The 16289-nt window shown below is 34.8% G+C and overlaps 1 protein-coding gene across 1 annotated transcript in view; it reads right to left on the bottom strand.

Moving 5' to 3' along the window:
• The window catches only part of LOC149782241 (uncharacterized), an 85085-nt gene extending 69718 nt beyond the window's left edge, over positions 1 to 15367 (bottom strand). Inside the window, exon 1 of the mRNA XM_089935096.1 lies at positions 13036 to 15367. Within this exon, the coding sequence (XP_089791222.1) occupies positions 13036 to 15367 (2332 nt within the window). The remainder of the gene's footprint in view (positions 1 to 13035) is intronic.
• Positions 15368 to 16289: the final 922 nt, after the last annotated feature.

The following is a 16289-nucleotide window of genomic DNA, read 5'->3' as shown; positions in this document are numbered from 1 at the left end:
TGTCAACACATAAAATAGCACCACCCCACCAATGACAGACCTTCCAAAAATGAAAAGACCATCAAATTTGAGATTAGGTATATAAAATGTACTGTACTGAATGTACAGAATGGATCCTTGGGAACAACTGTATCGATGATTTCTGAGTCAGCAAGTAATATGCCTTCTAGTATCTAATTATGTTTTGAAAAATATTTTATTTTCCCCTGTGACCTCACATTTATTTGGAGACTAAAATAAAAGGTTTAATAACCATATAAAAATAAATTAAAACACACCTTCTTTGGGTATACTCTAATGTTGGTAATCCTATCTTTGTCAGATTTTCACTGTTTGGTAATCTTCTAATATCTTTTAACATTCTTTTCCCTAAATAGTATGTATCCATTAGATTAGCACCCATCTTCACCAGAAATATCTTCTTACATACATATCACTGGATGAGGTTTGAGAAATATGACCACCTAATAATATCATTTTGTCCTATCCCATTTCCAAGAAAAACTGCCTGGGATCTTCTAAAGAGTATACTTAGTCAAAGAAGCATTTAATAAATATCAAACTGTCACTCACTCATGAACTATGAGTGTCAGTTTTCTCTGAAGCCATGAAGTTGCCATTTTACACTCATTAAGTCTATCAATACTCTTGTCTTGATCAGGACACCTGGCATTGCATGTGGCCAAGATTACAAGTTTGAAATATGACAAGAAAGCTTGGAATGATACCAGCCAATTAAAGCACCGTATAGTAAGTTTTGACTTTTATGGAATGCTTTTCTTTGCTGGGGAATTTCTGAACAGTCAAGCCAACTTGTTGATATTATCAATAAATAAACATGAATGACACATTAGAATTATTCTGTGCTAACCACTAATGTTTTAAAAAATAAATGGCCCCTGTGACAGAAGTTTTTGTGCCAGGTTGTCACATGCTAATTAATAAAACAAAAGTAAATGCAACACTAGCTTTTAATGTAATTTTTGTAGCATTACCTTAAAAGGGATTGAAATTTGAATGCCAACATAACTTTTAACCACTTTTAAATAAATCCTGGAAGTAAATCATGGCAACCCAATTTGATGTTCAACACATGTTCATCCTAAAATGTACTCTATATACTCACTTATAAGTTAATATTTTTTTAATGAAAATTTGATTCATGCAGAGTAGGGATTGTTTTATATGTGCGACATACAAATCAAATTTGAGAAATCAAGGGGTAATCTAGATGTTTGCAACACTTAAAATTAGTGTTAATTAAAATATTTTTATATTTAACCACTGTTCCAATTCACAAATGGATATATGGTATGTACTGTGTTTATCCATTTCATGGTGGTATTCATTACACAATACTTGTATCATTCAATATTTGGATTTTAATTAGTTAAAAATATTACAAGTAATTTAAATACTACCAACTGCAAAGTGAAGTGTCCATCAGTGTTGTTTACTGTGGGTGGTTACTAGCAAGTATATTGCTTCCATTTTTGTGCAAGTCTGAACAACCTGTATTTGTAACTATACTTGCAGCCTGCTGTATAAATCCTGTCTGATGTGATAGATGTCTGATGTGATAGATGCTTTGAATGTTGAAATGTAGACTTAATATTAATTGTTTATCTGTAAGACACATGGAAATAAGGAATTACAGGATATTGTGAATTGAATCACTCACTTCTATACCAGTATATGACCTATATATGAATTCATTAATTCACCATATAAATGGATTTAAAATGTCATGCATTATGTATTTTAATGGATTTTATTACATACATGAAGATAAACTCATTATAAACTGTCAGTTTGTTTGTAACATATTCCTCTCAATAATATAATTGTATTTTACACTGGTTTTATCTTTATTTTTAATATCTTGCAAAATTCACCCGAACTTATAGGATGGTCAAAGAAAATTTTTCTTATTGTAGCCCTAAAATGGAAGGGGGGTGGGGGAACATATAATCTTGTACATATAGTACTCACAGTATAAGTTTGACATCAATAGATCTAATATTACAGGCACAACAGTCCAAACAAGAAAAAACTGAAAGAAAACAAAAATGAATAAATTCTCAAAAGCAGGTCATTGAGACACCATTCTGCTACATAACAAATCCATCCTAATCCTAATATGCACTTTTACTGTAAGTTTAATGGTAACAGGTAATCATGTAATGGAATTAGATTTCAGACAAAATTTTGAAAAAGATGTAATCAATCTTAAGATTCACCATTTTTAAGTTTGTAAGTTTGATGTCAATAAGTTGAGTAGAATAGGACTTACACAGACAAAGATGACACATGTACTGATGGAGACAGACAAGAATACCGAACTTCTAAACTAATTTTGAATATAACAAAGAATGTATTTTTCCAAGACCAAATACTGCTGCTTCACATACGATTATCTTAAAATAGACTTTACTGTTAAGTTTTGTAGGGGCAGTAATTGACTAGTAAATGGAATTTGAGCCCAAACAAGATTTGTAAAAAGTTTTTCATAAATCCTAGAAAGTAAGTCAGTTATCGAGTTTTGGTGCATGACATGTTTATACCATGATGTACCAAGGGTTCAAGTTTGATGTTATTGAGTGAGGTTGTTGTAGGTTTTAACGTCATTTTTCAGCACAAGAGAGGCTACACAAGGCTGCCAGTGTAAATGGTGGAGGAAGAACCTGGGAAAACCTCGGAAAGAACCACTGACCCACAAGAAGCTACTGGCAAGCTTTCTCACATACCCACATTGGCCAAATCTGAGACCTGAACCCATGCAGACAGCGGTGAGATAGCAGTGCATGATCCATAACGGTGAGCACTTTAGACCACTTGGGGCCCTGGTGTTATTGAGTAAAGTAGAACATAACTTACAGTTTGAACAAACAGGATGGAGGAGCTGATTGAGACAGAACTAGACACAGCAACAATGTGAATCCTAAGTATCTCTGACTTCTCAAGGTAGGGTATGAAAACAATATTTATACCATTTAAAATCAAAATGAAAATGGATTGAATCATAATTCGTTTCCCATACAACTTAATAATATAGCCTCACAACAAGAATTCACATATTCTGTCAGCTGCAAATGAAGTACAGAATATCAGATACAAGGAAATATTGGACAAGAGATTTTATTGTTTTAATGTTAACATTTATTGTTTGTTGGATCTTAAAATTTGTGGTGTACAGCAACCATGATATCCATGGAAATTGGTACACCAAAATTTTGTTTAATTTACAGATCCCAAAGTCTCATAACTCTTACTGCAATCCTTACTGAGGCAAATGGCTTCCATCTTGAATGGTTCCTCCTGCAGATATTGAGGGAGGAAAGGTCTATAACTAGATGGGGCATTCCCTCTTTGCTGGGAACCAGGAATATCTGGGAATAGGCCTGAGATTGGTCTTTTAACACCCTCCGTATAACATACATTCAAACATAGGAGTAAACCAGACCAAGCCTCTGAAGGTTTACCCTAGGCACCAACAGGAATCAAAGGAAGAGGTATGCTCTGCAAGAAAGGCTGTGAGTCCCTAGGGCTGTCCAACTTTGTCCTTAAGAAAGTGGAAAAGACCTGAGAACTTCTTCCCTGGGCCTTTGCAGTATGCACTTTTATGGCCTTACTGCCAAGGGGAAGCTCAGCATTGGGTTTGTTGTCTTGACTGGGGTTACACAAATTTAAAGATTTTAGCCAATGGACCCTGATGGTAATCAGGATGAATTTGCTTCTTGGTATGTTTTGAAGAGCCAGATGCTGATGCAATGGACCTGTGTTGATGGTCTCTCAAATCCTAAGAAACCATTAAGAGCATGAGCCCTCCAAAGAGAGTCACAGACCAGCTGCCTCAAAGGAGGCAGCCTGCAGAAGGTCCTACTGTGTGCAAATAAAACAGTGGAAGTGTCCAGAATAACACTGATGCTGAGGTGAAGTTCCACTGACAAGGTTATGGACACAGACAATGAATGCCTAGAAGAATTTGCCACTGCTTCCAACAAATGATGGAAAGCCAAATTGATGGATGCATCTTTCAGCAGGCTGAATGAGGCTGTTAGAAGAGGTCAGAATATGAGTCTTCAGTTTCCAGTGACTCAGCCTTGTGATTCTAGTGTTTTCACTAGAAGCCAAGCCCAGGTCTCTGTAGAGATACCCACATGAGCTGCTTCAGTATCCAAAGTCGGTGGTTTAGTGAGATAGAAGGGGTTTGAACCATATATGTTAAAGCAGCGCACAAGAGTCACAATGTAATGGGTGGAATAGTCCACCCCTTATGCTGTCAAGCAGAGTCTTGGCTATTGCTAAATCTTTGAGAGAGCTCCTTGACCATGACTGAGTTCTGTTTGAGTGTTTGCCCCAGAAAGTTTCTCCAAACAGGAAAGAATTTTACAGACACTAGAAACTATTGGTTTTGAACTCTAGAGATGAGCTCCCCCTCCTCTGCCTCCTTTTATGATGAGTGAATAGGGGCAAGGGATATGGAATGTGGGGTACCAAATCAACCTGTACTATGTTGAACACGTGCATCAAAAAGGACAGAACAGACATTTTCATCCTGCTCTTTACATTGAGAGGTGGGACTATGTGATTCAATGAATTTCTCTTACACTGGAGTTTTAGGGTGAGGAAAAACCTTCTCCCATGGACCCAATGGACTGAGCACTTGACTCAGGAAGTGGGTTTGGGTGACTCTCCACCTGCTTAGAGTGTCTGGGCGATGAAGGTCCCCACTCCGTCTTTTTTGACCCAACTTAGGAAGATGATGTATGCCAGTGTTCTGCAGATTCAACCTCACTACCATGTGGCTGAAGTCTGGCAGTGTATGGCTACATGTAGTGAAAGTGTCAATCACTTCACTACTGTAGAAGGCCCCACATCATATATGGATTTAGAGAGATAATAGGGAAGGCTTGGGGTGAGTGAGATCTGATCCCAATCCATAATCTGGCATTTGAAAGCCAATTCCTAATCCCCACGAGATGAAACAGAAGTCTGGAGAGGGGGAGGGGAATCAACTTCCTGATCACCAGGCAAAACCTTGACAGATGACTCAGATCTGTACTAAGATACTTCCCCAGACCTGATAGTCTTAGACCTGAGCCTTCCACTAACCAAGAGAACTTGATCTAATCACCTACAATGGGCCCCAGGAACTGAAAGGGTACTGCTCCCCATTTGTTTTTGGAGGAGAGAGTGCAACTCACCTTCAGGTCATACTGAGCTGTGTGACAGTAGAAGATGCTGCTCCACCCTCATTGGGGCCATGACTAATACTCTTTACCTTTCTGGATGAGACAGGGTGCTGCTCCTCCCTGAGGAAAGGGCGTGATTCACTCTATCCTCATGTAATGGATAGGATTCTGATCTTTCCAAATGGGAGGGTGTGACTCACTTTCCACCCCTTTATAACCTCCAATATGAGTGGCCCCACTAACCCTATGCATATCAGAAGAGACTTGGGTAATCCTTCTCTGAGAAATCTGTTAATAGGACAAGGGTACCTTTTTCCTAGCTTTATATGTGTATCTGCTCTTCAAGAGATAACAGAACTCATCCAACCAAAGGCTACAGAAGGGACAACCATCTGTTCACTCACAGTTTGTTCAGGATAAAAAGATGTGGGGTGTCACATGGGGATTCCTTTGACAACTTCTACCCACACCTTGCTTAGATCTAGTTGATTTTCATTGTTATGAGAATCTGAAAAGATACATCTTTTTTTCATATGTACAAACAGGATACACAAAGTATGAGGTGGACAAAGTCTATGTTAATAAAAAAAACAAACAAGGTTAATTGATAAAAGAGAAATGTAAAATAAATCAACCAGGCTTAATTAAACCTAGGGACTATAAAATTAATAAAGAGCCAGTAGGTTACGGTTGCTAATAATTAGGCAAAAAAATTAAGGAAGACTATATTCTAAGCTAAATTGAAAAGAACTTGGGTTCGATAACTGACAACAGTATGTGAACATAAAAAAGTGGTGTGCAACCAGCTATTCACGTCTATAAATTTCACACAACTGATGATATAATCAAAGTGAGATAAATGATTTGTAAAGAGAAAAAAATAGATAAAGGCAAGTCCACAGACTGCAATTTTGCATGGATATCCAAATTACCTATCCTTAACTTGTAGAAACTGAATCCCAATTTTAAACTCTAATGCCCTATGAAAGGTAAAAAGAATAAAATAAAATGCCAAGCTGTACACACATGTATGGTACAAATGCAAAAAAAACCTCTCAAGACAGCTTAATTAAATAGCGATAAACCTTGATTAGGGTATAATCCTAATGTTTACAAAGAATACTGCACACAAAAAAATAGTAATATGTTTCCTGACCCATGAAATAGAGACTTAATCTTCTTTGTGTTTACAATGTTAAACATTTAAGATCTTCAGTGAAGAATGAATGAGAGCAGTAGTGTACAGATTGATCAGTATTTATGGGGTGTCTCGCAAGGGCAAGTCAGTGTTCTGGAATCTTCTCGTTCACCCTAATGGGAGGACAAACTTTTCACCATACAGCTGGTATGTGCCTCCTGGAAAAGTACCAGCTATATGCACCTTAGTTATGGTGTCATTCATTAAAATCTGTCATTTTCCATTCTGCAATGTTTGCTTTTAAAATTTCATCTCATCCTTCCATGCTTCATGTTACAATCTGTGTAAATCAACTGACAGTTTTGTTAACAATTTTGGTTACAATGTAAAACTAACCCATTCATTCTGTAAATTGATGCATTGCTTAACCATGATAATACTCAGTCATGAGAAATCTACAAATGCTAGAGTCAGGTTATCATAGCAGCCATTTTGAATGTGTTAATCACATTTAACTGGTTTCTTGATATCAATGGAATAACATTTATACAGGAGGTAAGGCTGTTTTATGCTATGATCAATCACGTGTAGTGAAACATTAGACATCATCTGGAAATATCCTGAACAGACTGCCAAAATACACTTCCAACCAACAGTAACTTAAGAAAGGTAAGTAATACTGATAAGTGTCTAAAAAAATCAGCATGACCGCACTCATGTGTTGTGGACAAATCTGCAATAATTGCATGATTTTATGAAACAGTAGGTGAGATCAGACCCCAAGCAACCCAACATATCTGAACAAGCTTTTGGGCAGATTTATCAAACTAAGTTGCAAACTCAATAATACATGTAATAATAATAATAATAATAATAATAATAATAATAAAAATAAAATAATTAATAATACAGTAATAATAAATTTATTTTTTGAGGATGTCACAGTATAATATACTATTCTTCCCTGAGGATATATTAGAGACAATTAGAGAGCATGTATTCCAATATTTCAGTATTTAAAATGACAACTGCCTCTGAAGATTATGGTTATACAACTTTGTTTTGAACACATTTATATGTTTTGATCTAACGGTTATAGGGAGTTCATTCCAAAAAATAGGACCAGAGTAGACAAGTTATTTTCAAATATTTGTTTTTGGAAATATGGCTGATTGGTTCATTGATTGTGGATTTTATGACACACCGGGACTGTAAGGCTATATCATGCCATGAAAAAGGTTAATTTATATGATAAAGATTAATGTATCAAAAAGATTTATTACCAACAAGTGATAAAAATACAAAAACATAATGATGAGATGGTGAATATAATAAATGAAGGTTCCTGATCAACAGGGTCTTGGTTAATGAAATTCTGCACTAATCATTTGTAATTGATCTCAATTTTGATAATTGGTGTTGTTCTTCTAACTTAAAATGAAACATGCCATGCAAATATTAAGGACAACATTTCAGAGCAAACATATTTCACTTGCTTGCACCAGTCAAGATTCTTATCAACATGAACTCTCAAAAGTTTTTCTGCGCCAAAATATTCAATTAGGTTGTCTTCCATATCCAGCTCTTTATTTGGATTTCTGTTCTGATAAACTTTACCTAGTCCCAAGCAACACTGTCTTGGTTTTTAGGGGATTGATAAACATATTATTCAGTGAGCACCAATATTCAACTTGAAATAAAACTTTACACAATGTTTGTCTTAATGTTTCAGCATCTAAGAATCAGACGTACGCAAAATAGTATCATCAGCAATATAGAACAGTTGCAGAATGTTGTAAACACAGCTGCAAGTCCTTCATAAATAATATGAATAGCCCTACCACAGATCCCAGTAGAACATCTTTGTTGATGATCATCAGCTGATTTAACCGTACCAACTTGTTGGCTTCTATTAGATTGTTATGATTTGAATCATGAGAGTGATAAGTTAGAATGTTTGTACTCTTCAAATTTCAATGCTCAATTAGATCAAAAGCCTTCTTAAAATCAAGATATATAGTTCCAATCATTTTTTTTCTGTTGTCCACAGCAAGCAACCATTCAACAAAGAGTTTTGTTAACACAGACTGACAAGAGTGGTTCCACCTAAATCCCAATTACCGTATATACTCGCATATAAGCCCGTTCACGTATAAGCCGACCCCCCCCACAAACTGAATTGGTAAAACTGTTAAAAAGTGCATAACCCACGTATAAGCTGACCCATAATTTCTAGACTACCAGTACATCACAAGATGCACAAAGTGAGTTCTGAATACGTTTATTTAGGCAAATCACATTATTAAATAAAATGAAAGTAAGAAAGCTAATTTATATGTTGAAATAAAAACAATTCTAAAGTGTTAAGTCTTAATGGAAATTTAATTAATTCTCATTCTAAAATCATGAATTATAAAAGTTCTATCACTTTTAGAATCCTTCAAAATCTGGCTCTGTATCAGACTCGCCAAACAGTTCACGAAACTCAGCTTCTGTTATGGGCATGCTTTCATCATATACGTCGTCATTGTCATCATGGTCATCCGATAGTGTGATTCAATTGATCAAAATATGATTGGTTTCAGCATGGACATTATTCAAGTATTGTGACAGTTTATAACTATGAGCAGAAACCATGTCCACTACCATATCTCATTAAACAATACATCTGATTGTTGGCATGTATTAGTAAAGTCATTGGCATTGTGCAACAAAACAAACCTATTATCTCTGAGGCATTTACCACAGATTAAGCATATGGTAGTTATTGTACAACACTCTACCGCTAACAAACCACTTTGCTTTACAAACAACTAAACAACAGTAGTATATAAACTGTGGCTGCCGATTACTTCTAAAACACCTGTCAAAGAAATCCCACAAATTATATTGTTTTACAATTATTCATGCTGACTTGTATATTGCCCTGTTATTTACCCTTCCTTAGCGTGCGTGCAACAAACCCCTATGGAGCCTCTCGCTATTGTTCCTTTAATACTATCGTACATGTATTTCTACTCTCGATCAAAATGTTTGTCTTATATACCTTCAGTATCGTAATTCTTTTATTTTTTTACGTAGATTATTTTCATATTTACACTGAAATAAGCTGGCGTGCATTTGTACGATACTGTAGAGTTTAATGATTGCTGATTAGCTGCGGGTTAAATACTTGACTGGAGATTACTAATATGGCGGTTCTTTTGGAAAATACACGTACCACCGTGGCTCAAATAACACGTATGGCTGCATTTTCTGGTGGTTGGACATCTGTCAAATAGACGTCAAGTACGTTAAAACATGTTTTTCATTCATTTACCTACCACTTAAGTTAGAAAAAAAATATTTGTTTCACTTCACCACAGCACAAATCTTATGAGCCATGTGGCATCATTAGGCATGTGATCTCATCTTCGGCGTTCAACAGAAACAATAAATACTGGAAATCGAGGGAAAAAAGCATTAAAAATTTCAGAATTGGACCTGGGCCCGCAGATAAGCCAACCCCCCTTCTTCCAGGCCTTATTTTTTTCCTAAATTTTTTGGCTTATACACGAGTGCATACGGTATGATCGATGAATGAATTAAACAGCACTTTCAACAGAAACCAATGAGATGTTTGGAAACATGTCTTTCAAACAGTTTGTATATAACTGACATAATAGAGATTGGTCTATAATTATCTGGATTTGATTTTAAACCCATTTTATAAATAGGCATAATCTTTGCAGCCTTCAGTTGCGATTGGAAGAGTCCCTAAGTAATGCTTTGATTGATTATGTACAGTAGGCAAGAGACAGCAATTTAAGATGAATGGACCTATCTGACCCACTCCAGCTGATTTCATACAATTTAACTTTATTAGTTCACTGACTACATTTTCACAATAAAAATGGAATAGTGAACTCTACGGGGGGATGGGGTGGCAGGGATTTTACACTTAAGAAAGCCTTCTAACTTTGCATAGTTGCATCAGTATTCCATATAATGAATTCTGTCTTTGTTCCACATTGTATACATTGAATCTGTTAACAATATTATGCATATCATAAAAGTAGTAATTTTAAGCTAAATTTAGAAATAAACTTAATACAAAGAACATGTAATAGGAACATGCTCCAACAAGATATATACACTATCAAAATATCAAGGCAACAAAGTGGAGGGTATTAAGAATCGACAGTTTGAAGTTGTAACTTGTTTTGTCAAATTAGAGTTTGCTTTTTTTCATCCAATGAAGTAGATCATAATAAAATGTAATCATATTTGCACATTCTCTAATTCACACATATAAATGGTTTTTCTTTTGAAAAAATGCCATTTATTCTGACACAAGTGTTCTCTTTGTAAGAAAGGATGAAAATCAATCAACTGTGGAACTGTCATATTGATAAATGTTTAATTTCTTCATAAGAATATCATGATCAGTAATGTCAAAAGCTTTTCTAAGATCAACTAGCAAGGATACAACTAACTTTCCTTGACTTAAGACTAATTCACCGATCTATGATGAAGACCAAGGCTGTCTTACAAGTTGTTCTCTATGTACTTGAAGTGGTTTTAGTGAATTAAGTCACAGGTTTATAGGTTTATCATTAGAATGTCAATAACATGTTTTTAAGAGGTCTGGACAGAGATCTGAAGCTACTGAAATCTTTTTCGCGAACTTTTCCATGTCTTCAGCAAAACACTGAGGTAGATATGCATGGACATATGTAAGCTATACTATTAGATAATTTACATACATGACCCAGTGTTATCTAGGCCTGTTGCTTTTGTTGTCTTAATACACAGCTCCCTTGCTAAAGCATGCCCAGATAACTCATGGAACCACTTACAATGCTGAGACAGGTGTGGATCTCATTTTCTTCTTATAGAAAATTTCATCAAAATAGGCCTGTTTGTTGAACATGAGTAAAATTGGAATTAAAACTGGTAAATGAAACCTTGATATATAGTTGCAAATGCCAGTCACTGCTAGTGCTAAGAAATCTGAATCAATACCATGAACTTCACAACTTTTAATAAGTCATACATTTTCTTAAATAAAAAGTACATGTATACTGTATATAACAATATATGACAAGATTTCAATCAATTAAAATATTAGTAATGCCTACTTGTTGCAAGATTTGAAAAAATAAATACCAGTTAAATAAGTTTTATTAAGTTAAATTCATGCTTAAGTTTCATTTTTTAATTCAGTTTTAGTCTAATCATCATAAATGCAATGTGCTCTCGTGTATTCAAATTTGAAATGTGTCAATAACCATCACAGCGATACCAGCGAATCTTTCCATAAGAACCTATATAAATAATGTTAAATAGATCTCTAACTTGCAGAATAGCTGGTTGCATTGTTACAATCAATTAAAAGTAGACCTGCATTCTATTATTGGTCAATAAGTCATTAATTTCATATCAAGTGGGGTAGGGGAGGGTAGAATATAAAAAAAATCAAAGACAATGAAATCCTAACTGTGTAAGAGCTAGTGTTATAAGTTAAGTGTTACGTCATTTCATTTCTAATGACTAATCAGAGAACACTATAAGTAAATGTAAAGTATTAAATTAATGTATCTAACATGACTGAATAGATTATCATACTCATTTGCAAAAGTGATTAATGATAGTAAAGGAACCTTGCTAATGGCATAATATGTGCATGAAAAGCTTACTTTCAGAGACAGGATTCATTATGGCAAAGTGAATTCCATAGTTTATATTGAACTTAATATTCTCAAATTAGAATGCAGAGATTTCCTGAAAGATGAGCAGAAATATCACTACAGTTTCCAGTCAAATCATAGCACCAGTATTTTACTAATATAACAATAATAAAAGAACAAAAACAAGTTTCAATGTTATTATTATAACAATAATTCTTTTTTAAGTAACACTAGAAGAATATCCACATTGACCTGCAAAAACTGTGACATAATATATGTTGAAACCACCTGGAGAAATGTTTTAACTGTTTAAATGCTTTAGGGATTGGATACATTGAAAATAAAAGGTAATTTATACAGAAAAGCAAAGATCTTCATTAGAAAAAAGCTATTTATTAATAATTATTCCCAACCGGAGTAGTAAACAATAATTCAACCATTCAATTCCTCCACCACCATCAATGTCACCCTTTTTAATTTTACAGAGATCCTTCACTTCTGCATCCATCATTAAGCTAGCCTGTTTTTTAAACTTGGTTGTGTGCAGCTTACCATGTGAGATGTGCCAATTTAAAGAATTTTAGAATTTTTTATATATATTATAGACTGAGACTTTTTTTCTTAAGAATAAGTTTTAAAAAATCTTTGTGCATGAAGATTGGAGTTCATAAACAGTTCTTTAATGTTTCAAAGCTATACTGACAAAAAATTCATTAAATGTGTTTACTATTACATCTTCCTTAGCAATAAACTGAGCTTCCTGTTTAAGTTGTGGGATTCTGGATGATGTTGTGAAATGTTTATCTGCACCTTTGTTAGAAACTTCCCCCACAAAACTCCTTTTGCAATTACTTTCTCAAGTTAAAATTGACAGTAAGTTTTCAATGCACCACTGATCTTTTTTTGTAATGTGTGTGTAAGTGTGTATATATATATATGACAAAAACAAATAGTAAAGTATACAGAGCTCTCATTTTATCTGTTTACAGATATAGACCAATACAAAGATGTTAAATAAGACAAAATGACTAACCTGACTCTTGCATTTTTTCTAGATCTTTGTCGCCAAGATGAATATCAATTATCGTAGAAGATTTTTTCCTACACCCAACATTAGGCTTTTCTCTTGTCTTTTTGACAACTACATCGATAAGTTTTTGATTTGGTGGCAGTCCAGTGGTAAGATTTATCTTGTAGAAGACAGGTTCAAGAAACCTATGTTTATATTCATCATAAGAAACACCTGAGGGACAATGCCCTGCAATTAAGGGAGATGAATCTTGTGCAACTTTATTTCCTCTTCCTGTTTGTAATTTTGACTGATCTTTCCTTTGACTGGAGAGCTGAGCATCAGATGATGCACTATCAACTTTTTCATAACGGTCCCTGGACCTATAGCTTTCAGGGATATTATATGTGTCATGTGCATTGTTAAAGTTGAATCTTTGACTTTCTGTTTGAGACGTCACTGCTGGATATACCTCAGTAGCTGTGTTACTGCACATTTCCCAGAAGGGTGAGGGAATATCTATAACATAATGTGAAGATCTGGTTTTGAAGCAGTCTGTACTTAACGACTCTTCTGACGATGAGCCTGTTACTGACACAAATACATGTGAAGACGGAGTTCCCATCTCATCAGAATTTCTGGTTGTCTCCTCTGCGATTTCGTCGAGCGATGAGTCACTCAAATCACTGTCCATATCTATCAATCTATTTTGATGGTGTGCCACTTCTTCAATATACGTCAACAGATCAGTTCCCCTATGCCCTGTGAATTCATCTAAATAAACATCTTCTAATGATTTAGATTTTTGGTCATGTTTCTCTTTATCAGCTGAAAACGTATCAGCTATTACTACATGTCCAACAGTTACCTGAAAATCTAGAGACAAATAATCTGATGAGCTAATCTCTAAGTCACTCTTTGATTTGTGTATGCCACCAGGGAGGTCTATAACGGACTTAAATGTGACATTGTTTGTATGTGTTAACTGAGCTGATGCATACTGCTGATGTTTCTTCTTAAAGTTTTCTTGTGACATATCTATTTCTATACAAGATGTAAAGGGTGCCTTTTGTCCCAGCTGTAACTGATCAGAAATTGACTGTTCATGCTTCCTTATGTCTTCTTTAAATGTAGATCTGTCAGTGAAAGATGATTCTATGACACCTAATCCACCTGTCAGCTCTGATTTGTCATCTTCAGATATTTTCATTTCTGTGACAGGCTTGTAGGGTTTGCCTTTCGTTTGCTTTAATGAAAGTATAGACTGTTCATGTTTTGTTCTGGTTTCATCTTTATATGTCATGATATCCATGTCAAATTTGCTTGTTTTCCCACTTTCTTGCTTTGATTGTGAAGATCCTGACCATTTATCAGTAGAGGAAGATTTAAAAAGTGTTCCAGATGCTGGCTTTGACTGAGAAAATCCAAACTGTTGATGCTTCTTTGCAATGTTGGTTTCTGGTGCATCTATTTCCATGACAGATTGAAAGAGTTTTCTTTTTGAAGGTTTGTTTGCGATGTCCTCTTTAGATTTATCAATATCCATATCAGATTTGTATGATTCTGCACGTGCATGTTTTGGTTTAGAAGGTAAAGGCTGTTTATATTTCCTTGCAATAGAATCTTTAGATGTAAAATCTATGCATGATGTATACAGTGTTCCCTTTCTCTGACCTAACTTGTATGATACTGGCTCTTCTATTGTTTCCTTTGAATGAGAAGGTAAAGACTCTTCTCGTTTCTTTGTAGTATCTTTGGATGTATCTGTATCAGGAAAATGTTTCCACAGTATTTCATGTATGTGCTTAGCATGAGAGGGTACAAACTGTTGATAATGTCTCTTTCTCATCTCATTAATAAAATCTTGATCAATATCCTGGCAAGATTTATACAGTGTTCTCAGTGAATCTTGTCTGTCAAAATCTGCAATGTCTGAGAGTCTCTTTCCCATTAAAAGACCTGAGAAAGACTTTGTAATTCTTTTCTTGATGTTTATCCAGTCTAGGTTGTTCCATAATGATAGCAACCTTCCATAGCCACTGATACTGGAAGCTGTTTCCTCAAGATCTATACAACAGGCCTCTTGTGTTGGTGGGTAAATTGAATGATCTTCAGGAAAAAAATCGTCATTGGTTCTCCTTTGTAAACCTAGTCCTTTTCTGACCAACGAGTACACTGGACCAACATTTTTCTCTCTGCATGCAACAAAATGCATCTGTAGTTCAATTGCTGATGTAATGATAAATGTTGATACTGCAGAGATCAAAGAACCCAGAAGTAATGGAAAGGCTGATACCTCAAACAGATCAGGATTATCATTTGTGTCAGACAGAATGTATGCAATCAGACTTGACATCAGCAGGATGCCAAAAGCGGTGAAAATCATCAAAATATTTACAGTTTCTGTGTGAGCACCATATCTTACTTTTGTGTTGGGTACAGACAGCCACTGATGGTACGATATTAAACTCCTCCCTAAGGTATGGTATCTGACAACAAAAACAAATATAGTAAGTGATAAAAAGGATGAGATCACTAAGCATAATGTGATGGCAAAGTTACGATAATTAAAAGATGGATAGTCCAACATTTCATTCTTTGACAACAACTAAAGAAATGGCATACACAAAGTCTTGCACACAAAGAAAAAGTCAGGAATTTAAAGCTTTATTTATTAACAATTTTCCCAACCAAAATCAAAACTGCACATGAGTAATCATGATGGAAGTGATAATTTTAGGATAACTGATAATCTTAAAATAAAGGTAGCTAGTAAATGAAGAGACTGAACAATGATATTTATAAGAACAATCTGGAACATATATTATTTCAAAGATTTTTAAAAAATCATACCAACATTCTCTGGTGCATGTCATTTGCAAGGACATGTTTAATATTCATGCCCAGGAATATCAACAGAAAGGGCAATATTTGTTATTGTGTCAGTTGGGATGAAACAACCATATGCTTGAATCAAGTGTATGGAAGCAGCTTATATTTGGTCCTATATTTAGCTCAACAAGCATTTTTCCAAATTTATTCTCCAAGAAGAGTCCATGTTAAGAAAATTTTATTTTAAAATGGTGCACATGTAACAAGTGTCTTATGAATCAGGACAAACAGAATTTATCAGTTTTGGTTATTTTGTTCAAAGGCAGAGATTCATCTAAATTTTACTGACATATATTTTTTTCCCTAAAATAAATATTGTTATCCTTCATTTATTTCTTTACCATCAAGCATAAACATTTCTGTGGAAATATGATGGCCAAAGAGAG

Source organism: Sinohyriopsis cumingii, chromosome 15 (genome assembly GCF_028554795.1).
Source record: "Sinohyriopsis cumingii isolate HCF-2022 chromosome 15, ASM2855479v2, whole genome shotgun sequence".
NCBI lineage: Eukaryota > Metazoa > Mollusca > Bivalvia > Unionida > Unionidae > Sinohyriopsis > Sinohyriopsis cumingii.
Note: the sequence above shows the minus strand (reverse complement) of the source record. Positions and strands in the feature narration are given on the sequence as shown.